Here is a 25,864-nt window from a genome sequence, read left to right on the forward strand (position 1 = left end):
GTGTCTGGGACCAGGTAAGAGAAAATCCCCAAACCGTTTTGTAAGTCCCACAAAGCCCTAACAAGTAGTTGTTAATTGGTTAAATTTGTTCGGCCGTCTCGCATTTGGATGGTCACAGGTCGCTCAAAGATTAGCTGATGCGACCTTCTACTCAGTATAGCAGTGTACCGAATAATACTGAGCCTAAGTTTACTTAGACTGTAATGTTTATGAGACTTATTGCAGATTGAAACATAAGTTTTGAAAGGCTGGTTGAATTATAATTATGAGCTTACTATTGCAAGCAATTATTTGCTTAAGGCAAGTGTAAGTGTTTATGTATGTTGATGACTTATATTTTCAAATCCTGTTGAATGTGATAACTGTTATTTATTAGCCAAACTGTGATATTTCTTGTAGTGAAGTTGTTGATGTCGAGTTTGAGCAGTGTGTTGGTGCAGAGACCCTTCATAGGGGGTCCTGATAGGGTATACTATTTGGTTGAAAACACCTAAAAACAGTAACATAAACTTAACCCATACTTTTACAAATTTGTGTTAATGTTCATTAAAAAAAGAGACTTTTTGGCCGAAACTAGAACATTACTGTTTTTGGTTATCAAGCTAAAATCTTATTTAAGTTGTACATAACTAAAACGTATCAACACAGCGAAACCTGTCAGTGTTTGGTATTTGCAAACCACGACCTCCAGAAGTGAAACAGTCACCTGCCCCACGTTACCCAACAGAATGATGAACCACATTTGTACAGAGATGATTTCATATTTTAGATTCCAGGTGGTGATGTTTATACTGACTACATTTGATGTGAAAAACTTGATGTATGATATTTTATTGACGAATCAAAAACTATACAGACATGTCCCCATCAGAAACTTCCCTGAGTGAGCGAGTGAGTTTAGTTTTACGCCGGACTCAGCAATATTCCAGCTATGTGGCGGCGGTCTGTAAATAATCGAGTCTGGACCATACTATCCAGTGATCAACAGCATGAGCATTGATCTGCGTAATTGGAAACCGATGACATGTGTCAACCAAGTCAGCGAGCCTGACCACCCAATCCCGTTAGTCGCCTAATACAAGCATGGGTTACTGAAGGCCAATATTCTAACCAGGACCTTCACGGGTCCTTCCCTCATGAGGCTGGAACAACTTGCTGCTTGCATTAATTGACTTCTTGTTGATATTTTGAAGATATGTGTGTGTTCAGATAGTTTATACAAGAAAGTAAAAGTTTTTTTCTGAGAATGTGGTTTCAACGAGAAATCTGGTCCTCAAAAAGAAAACAAACTTAAAATGTCACTAATGCTGATAATTGTTGCTATGTGTATGGGCTTTGCAAGAGTGAAAACAAATATTCACAGTATAATAAGATATTAATTGTGTGTAAACATAAAACTGAATTTCTGTTGAATTGTTGATATTTTGAATCATTTAAGATAAAGAGTGTTGGTTATTATCTATTTCTGACTAAAGAAATTATGTATAAATGGACTCTAGGCTTATCTCTTCATTGACAGTGTAACATGGATGTCATCTTTCATGCGTTGAGTACGGTTGCCATATTCAAGATCGGGCGTGTTTCTTCAGGTGCCATATAGAAGGCCAGGTGTGTTTCTTCAGGCGCCATATAGAAGGCCATGTATAATTCACTTGTTGCCATGTTCAAGGCCAGGTGTAATTCACTTGTTGCCATGTTCAAGACAAGGTGTAATTCATTTGTTGCCATGTTCAAGACAAGGTGTAATTCATTTGTTGCCATGTTCAGGACAAGGTGTGATTCATTTGTTGCCATGTTCAGGACAAGGTGTAATTCATTTGTTGCCATGTTCAAGACAAGGTGTAATTCATTTGTTGCCATGTTCAAGACAAGGTGTAATTCACTTGTTGCCATGTTCAAGACAAGGTGTAATTCATTTGTTGCCATGTTCAAGACAAGGTGTAATTCACTTGTTGCCATGTTCAAGACAAGGTGTGATTCATTTGTTGCCATGTTCAAGACAAGGTGTAATTCATTTGTTGCCATGTTCAAGACAAGGTGTAATTCATTTGTTGCCATGTTCAAGACAAGGTGTGATTCATTTGGTGTAATTCACTTGTTGCCATGTTCAGGACAAGGTGTAATTCATTTGTTGCCATGTTCAAGACAAGGTGTAATTCATTTGTTGCCATGTTCAAGACAAGGTGTAATTCACTTGTTGCCATGTTCAAGACAAGGTGTAATTCTTTTGTTGCCATGTTCAAGACAAGGTGTAATTCATTTGTTGCCATGTTCAAGACAAGGTGTAATTCACTTGTTGCCATGTTCAAGACAAGGTGTAATTCACTTGTTTGTTGCCATGTTCAAGACAAGGTGTAATTCATTTGTTGCCATGTTCAAGACAAGGTGTAATTCATTTGTTGCCATGTTCAAGACAAGGTGTAATTCACTTGTTGCCATGTTCAAGACAAGGTGTAATTCATTTGTTGCCATGTTCAAGACAAGGTGTAATTCATTTGTTGCCATGTTCAAGGACAAGGTGTAATTCACTTGTTGCCATGTTCAAGACAGGTGTAATTCACTTGTTGCCATGTTCAGAGACAAGACAAGGTGTGATTCATTTGTTGCCATGTTCAAGACAAGGTGTGATTCATTTGTTGCCATGTTCAAGACAAGGTGTAATTCATTTGTTGCCATGTTCAAGACAAGGTGTAATTCACTTGTTGCCATGTTCAAGACAAGGTGTCATTCATTTGTTGCCATGTTCAAGACAAGGTGTCATTCATTTGTTGCCATGTTCAAGACAAGGTGTAATTCATTTGTTGCCATGTTCAAGACAAGGTGTAATTCACTTGTTGCCATGTTCAAGACAAGGTGTGATTCACTTGTTGCCATGTTCAAGACAAGGTGTCATTCATTTGTTGCCATGTTCAAGACAAGGTGTAATTCAATTGCCATGTTGTTAATTCACTTGTTGCCATGTTCAAGACAAGGTGTAATTCATTTGTTGCCATGTTCAAGACAAGGTGTGATTCATTTGTTGCCATGTTCAAGACAAGGTGTGATTCATTTGTTGCCATGTTCAAGACAAGGTGTGATTCATTTGTTGCCATGTTCAAGACAAGGTGTAATTCACTTGTTGCCATGTTCAAGACAAGGTGTAATTCACTTGTTGCCATGTTCAAGACAAGGTGTGATTCACTTGTTGCCATGTTCAAGACAAGGTGTGATTCACTTGTTGCCATGTTCAAGACAAGGTGTGATTCACTTGTTGCCATGTTCAAGACAAGGTGTGATTCATTTGGCCATGTTCAATCAAGGTGTGATAAGGATTCACTTGTTGCCATGTTCAAGACAAGGTGGTGATTCATTTGTTGCCATGTTCAAGGACCAGGTGTAATTCACTTGTTGCCATGTTCAAGGCCAGGTGTAATTCACTTGTTGCCATGTTCAAGACAAGGTGTAATTCACTTGTTGCCATGTTCAAGACAAGGTGTAATTCATTTGTTGCCATGTTCAAGACAAGGTGTAATTCACTTGTTGCCATGTTCAAGACAAGGTGTGATTCACTTGTTGCCATGTTCAAGACAAGGTGTAATTCACTTGTTGCCATGTTCAAGACAAGGTGTAATTTACTTGTTGCTATGTTCAAGACAAGGTGTAATTCATTTGTTGCCATGTTCAAGACAAGGTAAATTCATTTGTTGCCATGTTCAAGGCCAGGTGTAATTCACTTGTTGCCATGTACATGTTTCATTACTGGCCATGTTCAAGCTCAAGTTACATTCATCTGTTGTAGTGTTCAGGGCACAGGTTTCTGATCACAAACACCTGCATCATCCGAGATGCAGATTGACTTTATCACCCAGACATGACATACCTGCTCATAATGAGACACAGACTTCTCATCATCACTACATGAGAGGCATGCAAGGTCAAATAGTTTTGTTAGGATGGTAGTTATTCTTATATTTTAGCATACAGTTAAACAAAATCATTTGAAAAATCCTACTCCTCAAAAGCTGTACAAAAGCCAAATAGTTGAAAAGACAACAACCATGTAAGAGAGATCTATTTGTTTACTTCTCGGCTTTGATCTGTTACATACATACTGACATACCCCTACACACAATATATCCAACAGCACACTGTTATACATGTTATACACCAGCTGACACACTCCGCACTGTTATACATGTTATACACCAGCTGGCACACTTCATACAGTCTACATGGCACTCTCACACACAGTACATACATATGGAAACCTCAAACCAAACAATTGTAATAATAGCATACAGGCCATGCAGTCTGTTGTCAAACAAAGCTCTCTGAAATATTACAGCTATAAAAATAATGAAGTCTGGACCAGATTAACCAGTGATTGGTGATTGATATTATCCCCAGCTTCACATTTATCAGCTTACAATGACCAAAACACTAAGTCTGACCATCTGATGAAGTTGTTGGTCATGACAAGCATAGTGAACCAATTTCAAATCTACTTTTACAAATTCTCCGCCTTACAGTGAGATTAACTATTAGTTAGTGAGTGAAAGAGAAAAGTTAATGCCACATTGGTCATTTTGGCAGTGAGACGAGAAGCGAACACAATCAAGAGATCAAGTGATGCGACACAACTTGCAGCATACATACAAGTGGTTGTTATCTTGCAATATTCCAGCAATATCACAGCAGATCACCAGAAATGGGCCTGATACACTGTACCCATGAGGGGTGTCCACCAGGTCTTCAGTGTGTGCACTGTACCATTAGGCCTGATGCAGATAAGTCAATGAAATAGATGTAAAAATTTCATAAGGTCTTGGAAAAAAACTATCATGAGAAATATTGTCACAGATCACACAATTAGATCATTTAATACTAAACACTCAATTTAAACATATTATACATACCATATTGCCCTCTTAATCTTTTTTAAATGAATTGCACTCGGTCACATTGTTGATTATCATTTGGTCCACTACATTTCTGTTGCTCCCATGATCACCCTGCTATTCATGTGTCTCACTTGCACGTCATGTGATCAGCTCAATGTTAAGGAACCACAGTAGGCGTTAGTGCTGGATACCACATCAAACATTCACATCGTCACTTCATTAACAATAAGAATTGATTACAACCTCAGTGATCAGCAAATAGTTACTTTCATAGAATCACATTAGAAAATACATTTCCTTTATTCATTGTTATATTTCTTAGAAATGGTAGATCTGTAATCAGAGACAATCACTTGTCCAACTTTTACATTTTTAAGAGAGGTATGTAATTAAATTGCACTATTCGAATGAATAAGATAAACTATTTGTTGTGTCATGTTGCTCTAAATGCACTAGTTATTCCCTGAGTCAACACACTATACTGTAGAGCTGTACATGCCAGTAGGTAATTCACTTGCTAAAATCAATCGTGAAAATTTGATGGTTAAACATACTTAAAATACAGTTTTACATCTTTAAGAAAAGTTTCCAGTTTCCATACAATAGCTTTTTATTTATGTGTAAAAAAATCAAATGTGTACATTAACAAAATGTGCCATCATAGTGACATTCATGTGACACAATAACACTGTTATAACCACACGTCGGTTACGCATATGTAACATGGTATTATGTTCCACAATTATGATACAATAAACGAATAAAATCTTTAACTAAACACACACTCTCTAAACATCAGCTATCACAAATCTCAAACAAATGGTTTGATATGTTCCAGATTGTCCTGTATATAACATTTTACAGCTTATGCCCAATTTTGAACAATAATAAGTCAATGGCTACCTCATATCAGAAAACAAACAACTTCTACATGGAAACAATCTCAAGTTGCATGATTACTATCTAACAGGTACCTACTATATTATTAAACCTGATGCATGATCATTCTATGATCATGAATCATACATGTTTGACACGACCTGCATTTCATTAAGGTGAATACAATAGAAATTGTGTCTCTTAATACAGTTAGAATCCACACAACTGAGCTGAGACAAGATATAGAAAAACAGGACCCCAGGTAAGCTGCCAATTTGAGTAAACTACATCAGTTCTCCATTACCACATTTATATTTAGTGCATGTGTACAGAGACACCTGAAACAGCATTTGCTTTACAATTATCCAATATGAACCCAAGGGGGCAAAGATATATTAAAAATCATAATTACTCAGTGTCAATGTCAGGAAATACTGAATAGCTCCGAAAACTATATAGAGCCCTGGGGCAGTATGTTGTACGTGTGAAGAACCAATGTGATCAGAAGAGTAATGAATTATCTATCGCACATTAAGAATTGTGTCAGCCGAAACCTGTGGAGAGGAGTTAACGAGTCATTCATTCACCAAGGGACACAACTCTGCAAAACGAGCTGCAGCAACTGAGACCAATGGGCTAAATGGAGCATTCACACAGAACTGCTCTCTGTTCATTATAAGCATTGCTCATATTGTGGTAGTTCAGTTCATCAGTAACACTGTACACATACACACACAACTATGATACACTGATTACATTCGGAACACTCCAAAAGATGTCTCTTGTCGAGGAGCATTGAGAGCAGCGCTCAGACTCAATCCAAGCACCGTCCGAGTATCTGCAGGATCAATCACACCATCATCCCATAACCTGAACAAAACACAGAATACAGTCAGGGGCATTGATACACAAACATCTGCTATATTTCACGGTAATTATCAACTTCAATTAATTTATGCATTATTACTATAACGTTACTTACAAAGTGTACCCATGACAGAAAACTTTGCAGTAGTCATAGTGTGTGTTTGCCTTGGACTGTCAGCTACACGTGGGTTGGAGGAAGCAGATATCCACTAGTGTGGGAATGACAAACCAAGGATCTAAATCACTGCCCATCCTGGATTCAAACCAAGGATTAGCAGATCCTTGCACACATAGGTAACACACAACTGTAAAGCCAATTGCAGCATCTTACACCACTGTGCCACTCACGACACCAACATAACAACAAACTGTATTAACTCTGCACATATCATCTACAGCAAGAACATATATTATTGTGAGATGATTATCAATACGAGGTGTTTCATAAAGACAATATCTGGTGACATGCCTTGTGGATCACGTCCTTCCAATAAAGTGTGTGTCCTTACACTTGACCTGGTTTAATCTTTCATGGCCCATTATGAACTAGCAGTAGCGTAGTAAGAACTACCCTCGTCTCTCTACTCACCTGATTGCCTTCCTTCTCTCTACTCACCTAGCACTAGCGTAGTAAGAACTACCTTCGTCTCTCTACACACCTGACTGCCTTCCTTCTCTCTACTCACCTAGCACTAGTGTGGTATGGACTACCTTCGTCTCTCTACACACCTGACTGCCTTCCTTCTCTCTACTCACCTAGCAGTAGCGTAGTAAGAACTACCTTCGTCTCTCTACACACCTGAATGCCTTCCTTCTCTATACTCACCTAGCACTAGCGTAGTAAGAACTACCTTCGTCTCTCTACACACCTGAATGCCTTCCTTCTCTATACTCACCTAGCACTGGCGTAGTAAGGACTACCTTCCTTCTCATACTTCTTTATTACAGGGTCCTTCAAAGCCTTCTCCTCCTCTTCTGTCCACTAGAAGTATTCAACAAACATGCTAAGTGATAGTCTTTTTTCATGCCCTTCCAAATCATAGATATCCTGAACTTGATAAAAAAAAATCACTGTTAAACATGAATATGTAGACCCAAACATTGTCAAGTAAGTCAAATATAACATTTTTCCTACCATAAAACAACCCTACAAAATTGGCTCTAAGCATCCCAAGGTTTTGTTCTACTATTGAATAATGACATTCATATTTAAGGAAAAACAAGTGCCATGATCACAATAACTCATACCAAAACTACATGATAATTCACATAAATGAAAAGCAAAATTATCTCCCTGATCTCACCGGCTTTCCTTCACGAGCTCGTTGTTCCCGTGTAATCTGTGCAAGTACATTGGCAGCCTGCTCACCCCCCATCACTGATATACGGGAGTTGGGCCACATGTACAGAAAACGTGGGCTGTAATATTAAATATAACCAGTATGTTAAAAAAACCCAAATGTTCCCTATCAGAAGTGAATGGCTATGGGACCGTTCATAGTTTATGGCTAGGGGGGTGATGATGATTTTTATTGAGAAGCATGTACAATGTGAATGAAACCCCCTAAGATTTACAAAGTAAGTGACCACCCCCACCACCACCCCCTGCATTTCATGTACAAAATCAATGCCCCCATGATTTTAAAGCATAATTTAAAAGTATTTTCAAGTACAAAATAGCTGCCCCCCTAGAACATGTGTACAAAATTGATGCCCCCTACCTTCCAAGAACAAAATGGGTGACCCTTCTTAAAATCATCACCACCACCCCTAGCCATACATTATGAACGGTCCCTGTGTATATATATAGAAAAAATAATAATTCATGCAAAAACACTAAAGGTGTCAAAGTCATCTGGTGTATACAATGTCTGATATATATGTTCATAGCATGCCAAGGCAAGATTTGTAACTCTTTTTAATATTCAGTTAGATATGTCCAAATATGGTCATTGACATCATTAGAAAATGTATAGTATTTACTTCACTAGTGTTTAATTAAGAAGGCATTACTTACCTGTACGGCTCGACCACACATACCATAGTTGCCGGCACCATAGGACCCGCCAATGATGACGGTCAACTTGGGCACTTTAGCACATGCCACAGCAGTCACCATCTTAGCGCCATTCTTCGCTATTCCACCTGCCTCCGCCTCACTCCCCACCATGAAACCTGGCAGCAGAATGTAATGGTAAGACTAACCTCACACAGTTGGGCCATGAACAGTCGGACCATAAACATAAAGATAACAGGCAACTAGCAATATTCACGATAAATCAAATCTTAAATGAGTAAATCTTATACACAAATAGTAATCTTTACTGCCATACTCCTATGATTTTGAAAAGGTCACATGCATTGAACGTCATCACCCAGTTTGCTACTAACCGGTTGTAGATGTTGCAATAATTGTATATAGGTTGATAAATGAATAAAGTTCATTGAGTATTGCACATAAACCCACTTAGTAGAATCAGTTCATAAAATATATTTAAAAATATTCTGCCAAATTGTTGTGATCGTCATCTCTGCATAATTCTTCAGGTTTCAATGTACAACTATTCCTATGGAGCCATCTGACTCCTGGTGTTGTTTCTTTGGGAGCCGAACTAATATTGTAGAATTCAAAACAATTCTAAAAGGAACTAAATGAGTGAGTGAGTGAGTTTAGTTTTACGCCGCACTCAGCAATATCCCAGCTATATGGCGGCGTTGTGTAAATAATCGAGTCTGGACCAGACAATCCAGTGATCAACAGCATGAGCATCGATCTGCGCAATTGGGAACCGATGACATGTGTCAATCAAGTCAGCGAAACTGACCACCCGATCCCGTTAGTCGCCTCTTACGACAAGCATAGTCGCCTTTTATGGCAAGCACATGGGTTGTTGAAGACCTCTTCTACCCCGTATCTTCACGGGTCGGAACTAAATGAAACAGAACATGTGTAAACCTGGCACCTGTATCATGTTTCACTTGTGATGTGTCATTATCTCATAAGACACCTAGTGGGTTATTTATGAAGAATACGCGCTGAGTTCTGCTGTCAATATTTCTAATACCTACATTCTAATGACATGGAGCGATACAATAAGTTGTGCCAGCTCTTGTTCACAATGATTACTGAGATGTAAAACAAGAAATGTAATTTTTGAGTAAAATTGATATTTTTTATACTTATCCTGACTCATGCTCTTTTGCTTGTCTCCTTCCTCTCTTGCAGAACATAGTGGAACACTTGTATCTCCCTAATTGAAGTTCCCTTCAATGTAAAATCACTAATTAGTACACCACGAGTTACCTCCCTTCCACAAGGCCGGGAGCGAGGGGCCACCTCTACCCATGTGCCTCCTCCTCTCCTCATATACTGGGCCCAACATTTGAATTTACAGGAAATCCAAAGTGTTATTTGGGGAGGATGGGAGGGTTGACCTCATGAGTCAGGATAAGTATAAAATATCAATTTTACTCAAAAAAATTACATATTTTTCCTTATCCTGACTCATGCTCTTTGCTTGTAGAATCCAACAGAGCCGGAGGTGGGAATATATAATACTTTGGATTTTAATAATTAGTGATTTGAACTGTGATGATTGTGTAATAACCCTATGAGAACTTCCATAAAGGCATTGAACTGATGAATTCCTGCTGCCAGCTTATCAGCTGCCATATAGAGGTTATTACAATGTACTCTATTATGATAAGTATATATAATATTAATACAATGCTTAAGACTAATAGACTTAAGCTTGTTAATATGCTAGTATAAACTCCTTAGAGTTTGTTAGCTAAAATACTTTAAGATATAAACATAGCACTAAGCTTAAAATATGATTAATTTTAAGCTAATTATATAATAACAAACCTCTTTAGGGTTTGTTAGTTAAAATATTTATATGATATAGACAGTGCTGAGCTTAAGATATGAATAAGCTTAGCTATATATATAACAGCAAACAAGAGCTTTGTAGAGTTTGTTAGCTAATACATTTTACAATATGAGTATAGTATTGTGCTTAAGATATAATTATCTTAAGCTACATATATAATAGCCAAACTTAGTAGAGTTTGTTAGCTAATATATTTTTACAATATGAGTATAATACTGTGCTTAAGATATAATTAACTTAAGCTACATATATAATAAAGCCAAACTTAGTATAGTTTGTTAGCTAATATATTTTTACAATATGAGTATAGTACTGTGCTTAAGATATAAATTAACTTAAGCTACATATATAATAGCCAAACTTAGTAAAGTTTGTTAGCCAATATATTTTTACAATATGAGTATAGTACTGTGCTTAAGATATAATTAACTTAAGCTACATATATAATAGCCAAACTTAGTAAAGTTTGTTAGCTAATATATTTTACAATATGAGTATAGTACTGTGCTTAAGATATAATTAACTTAAGCTACATATACAATAGCCAAAAAAACTCTGTAGAGCTTATTAGCTAATAGATTTATAATGTAACCATAGTACTAAGCTTAAGATATGATTAGACTTAAGCTAAATGTATATAGCAAAAACTCCTTTAGAGTTTATTAACTAATATACTTTTTATGTTATAAACATAGTGCACTGAGCTTAAGATATGATTAAACTTAAGCTATATATATATAATAGTAAAAACTCAAGTGAGAGTTTGATAGCTAATACATTTTATTATGTTGATTTAGACCTAGTATTGAGCTTAAGATATGAAGTAAACCTTAGAAGCTAAATATATAATAGCAAAAAACCTTTTAGAGTTTTAATAGCTAATATACTTATATGGTATCAACATAGTATTGAGCTTAAGATATGAAGAGAACCTTAAGCTACATATGTATAGCAAAAACTCCGTGAGTTTGTTAGCTAATACATGACATAATGTAACCATAAAGCTTAAAAATATGATGAAAACTTAAGCCCAATATATAATAGCAAAAACTCTTTTAGAGTTTTGATAGCTAATATACCTATATGCTATAAACATAGTACTGCTTTAAGATATGAATAAGCTTAAGTTACATATATAATAGCAAAAACTCCATAGAGTTTGTTAGCTAATACATGTTATAATGTAACCATATTGCTTAAGATATGATGAAACTTAAGCCAAATAGCAAAAAGCTCTTTAGAGTTTGTTAGCTAATATAGTTATATGATATAAACATAGTACTGAGCTTAAGATATGAATGAGCTTAAGCTACCTATATAATAGCAAAACCTCGTGAGAGTTTGTTAGCTAATGTATTTTTACAATATGAGTATAGTATTACTATGCTTAAAATATGCTTGACTTAAGCTACGATATAATAGCCAAAAAAACTCTGTAGGAGTTTGTTAGCTAATGCATTTATCATGTAACCACTGTGATGATAAAAAAGCGAGGCTTAAACAAATTATATATAGCATGAAGCTATTTAGTACTGTTATAAGATAAGTAAAAATCTGTAAGATTGACTTATCTTCTCCGAGGAACTAATCAACTGTTGTGCAAGGACCATGGGATCGAATTGGTGGATACCTGAGATGTCCTCGGTGGTGATATCTCTCTCAGATAATGGTTGGCAACCACCATATCGGATCTACAGTAATAAACCCTCCATTATTTCAAATAACATTTGTGTAGATGAAATTGTAGGAAGTTAGGGGCTCTAATATCAAGAGTATTAAAGCTCATGGAGGGTCGGATTAGGTCCATCTGTCTTGTATGCACGTAGTATGACAGTTCTGATCCAAAGCCGGAGATATAGTAGTACGTGAGACTACACTCTGGCGAAGTTGATGATAGAGGAAAAAAATCTGTTGTATTTTTCTTCCTGTTTGGTTTGTGGAGATAAATTTACAGTGCTCTTGCTGGCCAGTATTGATAGCATCATCGTATCATGGAGTCCAAGTATGTCATCCAGGCATGTTCATAAACCTCACTTGTGAGGTGTTGTAGCACTATATTCATATCCCCAAGTTGGTAATGCAGTGAAACTTCCGCTTATTCTCCAAACAGAAACTTAGTAGGTTTACTAACCATCTAGTTGTGTTAGTAGCTTGATGATGAAATTCAGGTGTAGTCTGAAACGCTGTGGATTTCGGGATCCACTTGTATCACGCCGTCTAGGTAAATCGCTGCGATGTCCTTTGACGCATGTATGTGCACAACCGGAGTTTGTGTCCCTCGATGAACTTTATGTAAAATCGCCTGACTGCTGTGCCCTTTGTCTAAACTTGTACAGGGGAGGTCTCTAACCTGAAGAAAGCAGCCTAATCATGAAGGTTCAGGTTAACTGGGCTGTAAGGAGGCTTGCTCGTTCTCATTGATATAAAGTTGTCACTTGCAACCTATGTCTTGAACTGTGAACTATGCCTCGACCTCTGTGTAGGGCGTTGTTCATCGGGTCCAATCAGAATAAGGCATTTTGATTCTGTGTAGAGTACCCGCTGTGATGTCACCCGGTGTAGCAGGAAAAGGAACCTTGTATAATATAGTGCCGCTGTTGATATTAGAACAATCATCGGTCTTCATCGTGAACTTCCCGAAGTTACCCGAGTGACCACGTGTTTCGAGGATTAATGGTAAACGCCAGCTGTAAAGCTTCAAGCTAAAATACCTTGCTCTGTAATATTAATGCTGGGTAGGTTATTTTCCTGGCTGTCGTGAAAGTACTTCTAGTTTTGAATATAATTCCGACTTCTTTATATATAAAGGTACAATAACTTGTAAGTTGTCAGCTTGTAGACTGTATACATGAATGTATCATCATAATTGTAGAATTAAAGCTGAATTTTGTTGTACATATTTCTTCTCAGAAATGTTGACGATTATGAGTTATACTCGCTGTAACAAGGCTGCTGTTCAATTTCGATATTGAATTGTCTGCAGATATGCGTAATGGTCACGCATGTAGATAATCGTGATCGCCGTCCGGGATTGCATATACTAGCAATTTATAATGAATAGTTGATTTCTGTGAAGATCTATGAAGCGTCGTTGACAAATTAATACTAGACGTTCTGTGTTGTAAATAGCCTGTGCAATTGTCTTAGCAAGAGGCTTATAGGATCGCATCTGGCATACAGTTGATAGATAACTTATGCGATGTCTTGAACGGACTGAGGAGTAGCTATATATGACGAAAGTGGCTAGTATATGGAGACCTTGGAGGAGACTTCCTCCTCGGTGAGCGCCGGAGACTTCCGCGTAAGCCTCGAAGTATCCCTTCTAGATCTACTGGTGAAGTAGACTTGGAGCCACTTAGCCTTAGCGACCTTCGCGAAGGTATCGAGTCAAAAGTCCGATTAGAATATATATATATATATATATATATATATATATATAAGAGCTGCTTGCCGCGAATGGCCTCTGTGTTTAACAGGATGTGGGGTCGCTGAGCGCTTCTCCTCAGCGGCGTCCCTTGTAGCTGGTGAGGCTCTAGTTCAGCTCGCTGAGGCTGCCTGGGACTTGCTGGTTCTGCATAAGTAGGGCCGAAAGTGGATCATCTTATCATTTTCAGAAATTAAATTATGTTACTTAAATCTGGTGATAAGTGTCTCAATGATCGTTCTAGATCTATTTAGGCCAAGCGAACATACGTCCTGGTCATGGATTCAACTGAACCAATTTCACGATTGTAGTTCTTATTGTTGATATCGATGATCAACTTATGTGGGATTTTCATCGATGTCTTAAGCCTTGAAGAAGGGGGTCCATGTTGTGCGTGGAAAACTTCTGAAGTGAAAGTTCGGCAATTATGGTGTCTGAACTTTTTGTGGCTTTATGGGATGCTATGTCTAGATTCTGTGCTACCGCAGCAATCGGGTCGATCGGAGGTAGGGTGATAGCATCTGGCGTCGTCTTCCTTCATCAGGTATGTCTGCGTCGTACTGCCACTCTAGGAAGGTGATGTAGACTTGTGTGCAGACTTGTGTGGTAACCTGTGAGGCGATCGATGTGGTGATATACGAGGAGATCGGAGACTATTGACAGCTTCGCGAAGCTCTTGAGTAGTCCCTTGACTCTGTTAAATGACGATCTATATTCGGGTGTCCTTCGGAGGTGCCTTCGCGAATGCCTTGACGCGGCCTTCCGCCGAACGCCATGAACGCCTTGAGCGAAGCTTCCTCGTTGATCGTGCTGGGAACTGGCGATTTGAGCTTCGCGAAGGCTTCCGTGGAGGTCTGGTGGCTGAGTCTGCATCTAAGGATGAAGCCGAGGAATGTGATGATTCTATCCCGCCTTCGCGAAGGGGCTTCGCGAAGGCTGTACATCTGGGTCCTTCGTCAAGGTGGTCTCGCATAATTTCCTTCGCGAAGGCTGCATCGTCTTGGCTGCTACGTTGACTGGAGGTGCCTCCTAGAGTGTTGTCTAAGTTGGAGCCAGCGAAGGCTCGTACTCTGGGCTGGCTGCTTCTCCAGTCTGTAGTGACCCTCCATCACGACCATGATTTGCCGTAGTAGCTTCGTCTGGGATGGTCTGCGGCCGAAGCAGTGGGGTGCCATCTCTGGCGCTTCTGTTAGTGGTGGGGCCCTCAGGTAGAAGTCGATCTGACATCAGTGTAGAGACATCAGGCTGCATGGCGATCTCTGCTGATGTCATTGTAGCTGTCACCGGGTCGCTACTTGTCTCATCACGTCGAGGATGATGATCGGCTGATCATCGTAGAGGCCAAGTTCAGCGGCTGGAACAATCTCGGAGAAAGTCCTAGTAGACCCGTTGAATTCCCTCAGAGGTCGACGCTGCTGCCCTGGGGTCGCGAAGTCCTGGTTGAGTGAAATAGCGGACGGGACCCTCAGGAAGATCATCGAATGTTGATCTGCGCTGACATCACTGTTGCCGACATCAGTCATTCTTTGATGTACATCAGGAATGATGATCGGCTGATCATCATACAGGCCCAAATCTGCGATGAGAACAATCTGGCTGAGAAAGTTCTAGTAGACTTCGTTGAATACCCCTCAGTCACGGCGAAGGGATGTCTGGGGAAGCAGGGCGGCTTCTTGAAGGCGGCCGGACTCACGTCCCCACTCTCCACCATTCTAGCGGAAACCCAGGCGGGGAGGGTCGACCAACAGCAGTAGACTGGCATGAGGGGTTCAGGTGTATCAGTCATGCTAGACTCTGCATCACGTGACCTATCTGCTCGCAGCGTCTCAAGCGCAAAGTAATTATTTATTAAAGGTAGAATTGGATAAATTAGTATCATAGCTGCAGCGTGAATCACATGAAAACATGGCAGTACAGCTAGGGGCATATTAAATCTTGGATCAGCAGCAGAATAAAAGCGTAATGTGCAACAGTACAGAATTTTTATCAACGTAATCCACTGCAACAGCAACGGCGTCCGTGCATAAACGAGTAGAAACACGACTAAATATCAATATATAATTGTTGAAGATACTAGCTAAACCTCTATAGATCTCTATCACGAGGTAACTAACTAAATATAATCAAAGGATATAGTGTGTGGCCGAGACACAGGGCTCTCGCGATCCAGCTCACTGGAAGAAGGAGAGAGTGGGGCACATGGGTAGAGGTGAAGCCCTGGTTCAGCTTGTGGAAGGGAGGTAACTTCGTGGTGTACTAATTAGTGATTTTACATTGAAGGGAACTTCAATTAGGGAGATACAAGTGTTCCACTATGTTCGCAAGAGGAAGGAGACAAGCAAAGAGCATGAGTCAGGATAAGGAAAAATTAAGCTGATGTGTTTCTCTACAAGTATGTACCTGTGATATTTTGCAGGAATATCAAAGGGATTCCTCTTTTGCTGCACAATTCAATAAAATGTGTTCCCTGAAATGAAACCAATCAGCATTAAATACACTGCCTTGGTTGTCAATAATCAATGGTGATGATCAACTGAGCATATATTGATGATCAGCTGTTAATAAATTCCATCAATATTACACCACAGAACACCAATAACAGACTCCACACATTTGGTCCAGTGTGATTAATAAATGCTTTATCCACTAGGCCAATAGTTTTTGAAAATGATACAGTTTATGTAAACATGGCTTAAGGAAGCTTAAACAAGGAGACAGTTTTGAGTTGTTTAGTTGTAAAAGCTACCTTAAGTGCGGAATCGGAGAATAAGACACCATTGTTTCCTATGATACCGACTGGATAGCCCCAGAGTCTGGCAAATCCTGGAAACAGAGCATGTCATCGATCAGAGTCATCAAGGAATCAGAAAACAAATATATCAAAATAAAGAAGAGTATGCAGGAGATTTTATATCCCCCGAGCTGGTGAAATTAAGAAATGGAGTTTGACTACTTACACCCTACTTTTAATTCATTGCCATTGGATAACTTCAGTTCAATGGAAAGAAAAACTTCAGTTCAGTGAAAATAAAAACAAGCTGTTCAGTGTATTTTGATATCCCAAATCTCCAAAAAGCACTAGTTCACCAAACAGTTCAGAAGTGTCAGTGTAACAATTGTGTCAATCTTACAGGACTGGGAACAATGACTCAAAGTATTTGTCCAGCTTACCAGTTACCAATGTGTCACCATACATTGCCTTAAACTCATCAAAGCGGCTACCATCCGCCAGCCTGGCTATAACCTGCAAGAAACGAACACACAGCACCGACAATAATGACATATGAAACACTGCTACAATCCTACACCATTTACAGTAAGTGAGGCAATTGTGTTTGGAACTAAATCTCAGTTATATCATGGCTTGTCAGCTGGATGGGGGAAGAACACCGAGTGAGTGAGTGAGTGAGTGAGTGAGTGAGTGAGTGAGAGAGAGAGAGAGAGAGTGTGTGAGAGAGTGTGAGTGAGTGAGTGAGTGAATGAGTGAGTTTTTACGCCACACTCAGCAATATTCCAGCTATATGGCAGTCTGTTAATAATCTAATCTGGACCAGACAATCCAGTGATCGAGAGGAACATTGAAGTGATGCAAGTCCAAGATAGGTTGATGAAGAGACATTGTAACCCTGAAACCCCAAAAGGTTCTGATATAGTTAACCCTTCAATCCAAGGGTTTACACAGCTATGAAGTGCAGTGCTACCCACCTGCCTGATGTCGAAGGTTTTCTTCAGGTTGTCTCCTACAATCCCATACAGCTCATCACTTGGGTACAGAGGGTCTTCAGGGGTCTCAATAGTTACCTTGTGTTACAAAAACATCACAATTACAACAACATTACCACTATTCAGCACCATGCTAAGTCGTAGGATAGTATTGCCATTTATCATTTTTAAGGTAATTTGTAAAATCCATATTCCTACTGAAAATGTGTTGGGGAAAGTAATCATTCTACACTATAATGGCTTAGAAAGCTATAGCATATGTAGATATTATGCAGCCATCCAATCAGGTGTTTTAATCAGAGGCAAGCTAATGGAATATAAAATCTCTGATTGGGTCATCAAAAAAGGGTAGTATTTTCCTACCCCAGGAGATTTTTCGTAGTTAAGGTTTCTAATGACCCTCCTAGCCAGGTGCAGTGCATGCTGGTCGTCCTGGGCATAGTAGTCCGTCACACCTGACTTCCTGTCGAATAAAGTTTTTGAAAGGCATTTAGAAGTTGGACGAACATGAATACACCATTCCCCTGATGAAGAAGCAAGAATTAGCGCTTTGAGCATTGCCTTTGTGTGGTGGAAGTCAGCTATATAACTACACTTATTATTATTATTATTATTATTATTGATGTGTGTCTGAAACGTTAGACAGAAGTCTAAAAAAGAATCTGTTATCCAAACAAAGAGTGTCATGTATTCACCTGACTTCCTGTAATACAGCACTAAATGTAAGCATGGGAATACATGGATTAGATTACTAGACGGTATTTTGATAATTTTATGAAAAGAAACAACACTTTCGGAAATGTTGGAGATGTAAAGACATCCATTTTAACAAAATTATTAAGATTTGTTATTTTAACAGATTCCATGAGTTTGTAATGCTTTATCTGACAGTGATTTTTGTTGTGTTTTTGCTCTATAAACAATAGTTCGATTATAAATAGTTTTTTGTTTAAAAATACTTGAGAAATATATTGCATCACATGTTGCAATACATGCTTTAGCATCACAATATATCGCCAATATGAAAACTCTCTGCAATACCCACCCTACTAAACAATGCCTAGTCAAGATACTGATGAAAATGTCATTCTTTTTGTAACTATACTTGTATAAAAACACAATGTAACTGATAATGAGATGAAAACATTGACAATCTGATGACAGTTCTGGGCTTATTAACAACAACAATTTCTCAAAATCCATTCTATTTCAATAGAATCCCAAAATTCTGATCAGGGTTCAAAGCTTCTTGAAATTCTAATGGCATCGTGAAATTCAGAATAGTCAGAAAATTTTCTGGAAGCCTTGAAAGCACACCAATAAATCACAAAACAATTTAGCACAGTACCATGTGACAAATCATATTTTGTGAAACCAGAGATGAATGTACATTTGCACATTTAAAATCTACCAACTCATGTTGTTCACACAAGTCACTAACAGGCTGGAAAAATATATCAACACTTTTGCCTTGTAACTCACTATTGGACCTGCCATTTGTCTTAATTTCCTCACGTTTGTTGAGCTGTAGGAGCATTTGTTAGATGATCCCGTCAGTGCCATTTTTAACATGAAAAGAAGAGTGAGTGAGTGAGTTTAGTTTTACGCCGCACTCAGCAATATTCCAGCTATATGGCGGCGGTCTGTAAATAATAGAGTCTGGACCAGACAATCCAGTGATCGATAAGGAGAAGCATAATGAGGTAGGGCTGTGACTTCATGCGACTTGCTATGATAATCAAGCAGGGAGAGTGATTTCTTACCCACAATGCAAGTCCGCTCCGCCAAGGTCTTCTGCTGACACTTCCTCCCCTGTGGCAGCCTTCACCTGTTAGGACAAACAGTTCCGGAACATGTCACTCAACAGTGCATTAGGACATTGTGTCGGCAGGTATCAGAATCGACATATGACATCTCAATACGATCTCCCTTACCAACACCACCACAGCTCATAACAGTAGGGAGTAGGCAGCCATATCTGGTTTAACAGTGGGAAGACACCCAACCACACTGGAGTTACCTCCCTTGGTAACACCACCACACCTCGTACAATCAGGGAGTAGGCCGCCATATCAGGTTTAACAGCAGGAAGACACCCCACCACACTGGAGTTACCTCCCTTGGTAACACCACCACACCTCGTACAATCAGGGAGTAGGCCGCCATATCAGGTTTAACAGCAGGAAGACACCCCATCACACTGGAGTTACCTCCCTTGGTAACACCACCACAGCTCCTAACAGTAGGGAGTAGGCAGCCATATCAGGTTTAACAGCAGGAAGACACCCCACCACACTGGAGTTACCTCCCTTGGTAACACCACCACACCTCGTACAATCAGGGAGTAGGCCGCCATATCAGGTTTAACAGCAGGAAGACACCCCACCACACTGGAGTTACCTCCCTTGGTAACACCACCACACCTCGTACAATCAGGGGGCAGGCAGCCATATCTGGTTAAACGGTGGGAACACCCCTCCACACTGGAGTTACCTCCCTTGGTAACACCACCACACCTCGTACAATCAGGGGCAGGCAGCCATATCAGGTTTAACAGCAGGAAGACACCCCACCACACTGGAGTTACCTCCCTTGGTAACACCACCACACCTCGTACAATCAGGAGGCAGGCAGCCATATCAGGTTTAACAGCAGGAAGACACCCCACCACACTGGAGTTACCTCCCTTGGTAACACCACCACACCTCGTACAATCAGGGGGCAGTTAGCCATATCAGGTTTAACAGCAGGAAGACACCCCACCACACTGGAGTTACCTCCCTTGCCAATGCCACCTCAGTTCATTAGATCATGGTGTTATCGCCATGTGGGCAGCCTTATCAAATTGAACAGTAGGAAGGCACTCTAACACTGAAGTTATCTCCCTTGGCAATAATACAACAGCCTATTTCATCAGGTTGAATCAGTTTGGCCACAAACTTGAAACATATTCTTCAAAGGAACCTAGATGAAATGTCATCAAAACAAACAAATTTGTTAATTTTATGGTTCATGAATATTAGCATTGAATTTTGTGTTGACCTCCAATAAACTGATGAAATATAACTGTATACAGGTGAGTTTAGGTTTATGCCGTACTCAGCAATATTCCAGATATATGGAGGCGGTCAATCAAGTCTGGATCAGACAATCCAGTGATCAACAGCATGAGCATCGATCAACACAACTCGGATACAATGACATGTGTCAACCAAGTCAGCAAGCCTGACCAACCGATCACGTTAGTTGCCTCTTACGACAAGCATGGGTTATTGAAGAACAATTCTAACCCGGATCTTCACTGGTCGACTGTATACAGGAGATAACATAACACAAAAATATCAGTAAAAACATACAGCTCTTTCTCATTACAAATTGACTAAAATATAAAAGAATTACTGTCACATAATATCTTCCAAGATTATTATAATAGTGTTTACATATGGCATCTCATATTTAATATCAGTATCTACTGACTGTTTTATTTTCTGTTAAAAGATTTCTTACTAGAGGTGGACCAGCCAAAAATATTGTTCCCTGTTTCCGGACAATGATACTCTCATCTGACATGGCTGGGACATAGGCCCCGACCGCAGTACAGCTGCCAAGTACTACTGCTACCTGCAACACAAGCACATCTGTTTCTGTTTGAAGTGCTGTACATTTGTTTTAACACCACTGTTTCAGCCACACATACAACACACAAACACAACACAACACAACACGTAAGCAGAAATGATGATTAACTCAGGTTTTGATCAGCAAAACACTGGCCACGATAATGCCAATTGTAATCTTTCACAGGTTAAATCCAAAAGTACTAAATTTCACTTTTCACACAGATAGGGAAAATATTTCATAACGAGATAATTAATAATTCCATGAGGGTTTTCATAATAATGGGCCACCAGGCTGAAGTCAAGCTAGTATGAATGATAATACCAGTGATGATGACATGCTTCTTGTGTGTCCTAAAAGTGCAAGTTCAGAAATTCATTCAAGGAGATGTATGAAAATGCTTAGCATTTATAGAATGATATGGATTATACGAGGATACGAAGATAGATTTACACTTGAATTGTAACTTGTAACCTTAACCTTTTTGAAGTCATAGCTTGTGCAGTCTAAACATGCAGTGTATGACAAAATCATCTCATTACTAAATATCAAGGACTGTCTACATTCAGATAGTAGTGAATGGTGAGTTGAAATTGGGTTTAACGCTCATATGACGACGTGCATGCGTGTGTATGTGTATGTGCGGCTGCTTGTACTAGGCCAAACTTAAGCTGGTTTTATAGTGCTAGCCCACTGAGATACCATGCCGCAGTGAAGCATGAATACCGCACTCAGACACATTATACTGACTCCGAGCCGACCAGTCCTTGTTGTACCCATTAATGCCGACCGCCAGGCAGGGACCAACAAGTACCATATTTTAACGTCTTTTGGTATAACGAGTTCGGGGATCGAACCCGCAACCTTCCGCTCTCCGGGCGGACGCTCTAACCACTACACCACGGAGGCGGTCTTGTAGTGAATGACCTCCAGTTGGTAGAATAACATTCCAATAAGCCAATACATTTTACCTGCGGAATTCCTTGAGCGGACATATTGGCTTGATTGAAAAATATGCGACCAAAGTGGTCCCTGTCTGGGAAGACTTCATCTTGTCGAGGTAGATTAGCCCCGCCGGAATCCACTAGAAGAAAACATGGTACATGGCATATAATCATACTTCACATTCTTACTTGCACATGCACAGCGAGAGAGATTATCCAAACACTGGATGAACAGTATTTCTGTTACTGTATCATGTGGGAAAGTCCAGGGTTAGGAGATACACGAACAGCTAAGGGGCATAACTCTGCACTGTGAAATTTAACATTCACTTCATTATCACAATAATATTCATATGTAGAATTAATCACCTCACCTAGATAAATACATGGCAGGTTGTTTTGCTGAGCTATCTCTTGGGCTCTCAGATGTTTTTTCACTGTGATGGGGTAGTAAGATCCTCCCTTTACTGTGGGGTCATTGGTGACGATCATACACTCCACACTGCAACACAATGAACACATGACTCGCAACCATCACAGTTTTATCAATACATGACATTTCCCCATTAAAACATCATTTATCTGTTCAAATTTCCTTTCTGACCAGTAAAATCAACAACAACAAAAAAATGTTACAGCCTGGAGGATGTGATGTCAGTGCTTACATTGAAACAAACCTGAGTGCTCTGATTATCTCCCTTGCAAGGATGTGTTCTCTTACCTGATATAAGCCCATGAAACGATGTATTACCCAATACTCTTACCCAATTGCTGCAATTATCTCCCTTGAAAGGATGTCTTCCATAACCCTGACACTTGAGTTATTCCTGAAATTATTCCCCTTGAAAGGATATCTTCTCTCACCCTGACAATCACCAGATTCCAATAATTATCTCCCTTGAAAGGACGTCTTCTCTTACTTTGATACTCGCCCGATTCCAGTGATTATCCCCCCTGCAGGGACATCTTCTCCCTTGTACAAATTGTAACCCGCCAACTGACTCAACTCAAGGAAAGGCGACCTGCAACAAATCCAACATATTTAAATTCTAATTCACCATCAACAGGATTTTCTAAGAAAATTACAGGCTCCTGTCTCAAGCAATTTTATCCATCTTAAAAGCAACAACTTTCGTGCTTTCATATTTCATTATTTGCAGAAACTAAGTCATTTTGTTACAGACAATGTTCAGTGTGAAATGATCCCATGAAATAATGCAATGCTGCAACAAAGCATGGAGTGAAGATATTTTCTTTTCTTGTATTGTACAGTTGTCAATTAAGATGACAAATGAGAAAGAGTCAACTTACTCTGGGTCCAACAGGTTGTTGATTCTGTCTCTTGGCAGCATCTTACCCCGGGAGGTCTGTCGGTCCCTGGCCTTTTGCCCGCCACCTGCAGATGTAAGACATCACAACTAGTACTTAAGAAAAATCAAAGAATACCCTTTCACCTGTACTCCTCTAGTACTTTATACGATCACATAACTCACCAGTAAGCTGTATTTTACCAGAACATATATAGACTTTACACTAGCTAGGATCAACTGTATTCCATCAGTACTACACAATCTTCACACAAGCCTGAGTGAGCTGTATTCACCTAATACCACATGAAATTCACACAAGTAGCTTCAGTTCCTATTTGTCACAAATGCCTTTGTTATTTGCCTTTGCAGGATCCTTGTGTAAAGAGCATAGTGATATAGTATTAGTAAATAATGAAACAAATATAACTCTGTTATACAAGAGGTTTGCCACTGTGGCCAAAGGCACAGAACATAGACATGTGCAGATAATGATACTTATCATGAAGCTTTGTGAACAAGTTGTTTTTTCCATGTTAAAACTAACAGTCACTATCAAAGCCCAGCATTAATCAATTCTTTGAAAGTTGAAAGACATTTCAGAGCTACTCTTGCTCATTTCACCTGGTCAAGCTATGAAATGACACATCAGTTTAATCATGTAACTGAATTGTGATAAATTGAACATACCTTCACAAATCCTTCCAACATTCTGTTTTAATTCCTCCACAAGTGCTTTCATGCGAACATAATTATCCTGAAGGAAAATTCATAATTCAATATTAATGACACAAAAAATTTATGCATTTGCAAATGGAATTAAAGACCAAATGCTCTATTTTCCTTGATACAAACACTTATAGTTTTCATGCCAAGCATGTGATTGGTCAGTATGGCAGACATGATTACACTTTTTTGTTATGTACACGTATACGTGCGTCTCCTGTTCTCCCGGGTTTCCTATTCTTCCGGTAAACACGTTTTCTGCTGAAATCGCTGACACTTAGCGGTTGTTTACATCACCGACTGGTAACAAGGAAGTGGCCCAAGTCTGTGACTGATCAAAATCTTGCACTGTCACGATTATTGGAGAGTTTATACCAACTTGGACATATAACTTTTTCCCGCCCTTTCCGGCAGGATTGCTCTTCCATACACTCCATAACGTTAATTCCTCGTTATACCGCGAGAATGGGAGAAGCCTCATTTCGTCAGTGACGGATGGCATTGCTTATCATTGGTAATTCACCTGATGGATCTAGCAGCTGATAGATGCAGATGTTAGAGGAGAAGGCCCTTCATTTAAAAACAACAAGCATTCAAACGATGAATTGCTTGTGTTATTTTTTCAGCTGATATCCATAAGTACCGCGAGAATAGGAAACTCCTTCATAGCTCTGGTGTCATCACTGATATTCAGCGATTCATTCTAGCATTTGTGCTGCTAGTTTGCCTTTCATGCTCACTGGAATCTCTTTTACAAAATATTAGTTAGTATCTGGTGTTATTCATATCATAATTTAGTGTTTGCTAAAAAGAACCTATGCTAAACTTTCTTCTTGCTTCTGACAGATACAATTTATCAGTGGCCATATGTACAAAAGAGATGCCTTCTGGTGTTATTTTCCCCTTTTTATGCCCAATGTAATCTCTTTGGATGCAAAATAAAACCTGGATATTGTCAGCTTTTGAAGTTTTATATCATATTTAGAGTATCCTAAGAATCAACTTATGCTAAGCTTTACTCTTGCTTCTGTATGAGTATATTTGTATGCAGCCAAAAACAAAAGTACAACACATACACAATAGTGAAGCTGGTTGCAGCATCAATGGAATGTTTCTGCGTGATACTGGTAATGGTCTAACGATCTGACAATAGTTAATCTATAGCCTTTACTGCCAGTGAGGACTGTCATGAACATGGTGAATATTAGAATGAGTATCAACAATAATGTCTCTAAAATAACACCTGATATTCTGGTGAACTTATGTCCGGCTGAGAGCCTATCGGTGCAACTTCATCCAAATGGTATTTTCGTCGAATGACATGCCAACAGCGGGTGCGAAAAAGAGGTGCTAAAGTGTTTACGGATTTTCTGAACATCCTTGCGGATTCAATCCAGCCTTTGCTCTTTTGGGGGAAATTATCTAGAGTTACTCCCCTTTCATGCTAACCTTGTCTACGAAAGTAACATTACTTGGTTTATTGAAGATAATGAATAATTTTGCATCATATTCATTTGTATAAATATGTTTTATAGCGAATATTATTAGTGTGTGTGTCTGTTCCTGTATTGTTTATCCAAATGTGAATATTTTGTATATCTAT

General features: G+C 39.2%; 1 protein-coding gene across 2 annotated transcripts; it reads right to left on the reverse strand.

Moving 5' to 3' along the window:
• Positions 1-5,194: 5,194 nt before the first annotated feature.
• LOC124286285 (methylcrotonoyl-CoA carboxylase beta chain, mitochondrial-like) lies at positions 5,195-25,674 on the reverse strand. 2 transcript variants are annotated; one of them, XM_046722639.1, is made up of 18 exons: positions 25,505-25,674; positions 24,226-24,292; positions 23,540-23,624; positions 23,149-23,250; positions 22,603-22,730; positions 22,256-22,368; positions 21,174-21,287; positions 19,430-19,494; positions 18,030-18,129; positions 17,649-17,744; positions 17,115-17,187; positions 16,690-16,766; positions 16,344-16,410; positions 8,651-8,801; positions 7,931-8,051; positions 7,523-7,608; positions 6,505-6,629; positions 5,195-6,474 (listed from the first exon to the last, which is right to left on the reverse strand). In XM_046722639.1, the coding sequence occupies exons 1-17, from the start codon at positions 25,637-25,639 to the stop codon at positions 6,512-6,514; spliced, it is 1,698 nt and encodes a 565-aa protein (XP_046578595.1). In that variant the 5' UTR covers positions 25,640-25,674; the 3' UTR covers positions 5,195-6,474; positions 6,505-6,511. The 2 variants fall into 2 exon arrangements, 1 of the variants encoding a protein (XP_046578595.1); XR_006901000.1 differs by lacking the exon at positions 5,195-6,474 and having other exon boundaries at positions 6,494-6,629; positions 7,931-8,045; positions 8,644-8,801.
• Between the last annotated feature and the right edge of the window lie 190 nt (positions 25,675-25,864).

Source organism: Haliotis rubra, unplaced genomic scaffold, assembly GCF_003918875.1.
Source record: "Haliotis rubra isolate DU_JTF1 unplaced genomic scaffold, ASM391887v1 Scf38, whole genome shotgun sequence".
Taxonomy (NCBI): Eukaryota; Metazoa; Mollusca; class Gastropoda; order Lepetellida; family Haliotidae; genus Haliotis; species Haliotis rubra.

Coding starts and splice junctions, on each gene's coding strand:
- LOC124286285 (XM_046722639.1), bottom strand. CDS start 25,639: ATGTTCAGAAAATCCGTAAACACTTTAGCACCTCTTTTTCGCACCCGC. Junction 18,130..19,429: donor GGAGCGGACTTGCATTGTGG/GTAAGAAATCAC, acceptor TTTATTCGACAG/GAAGTCAGGTGTGACGGACT. Junction 16,767..17,114: donor TGGTGACACATTGGTAACTG/GTAAGCTGGACA, acceptor CTCTGTTTCCAG/GATTTGCCAGACTCTGGGGC.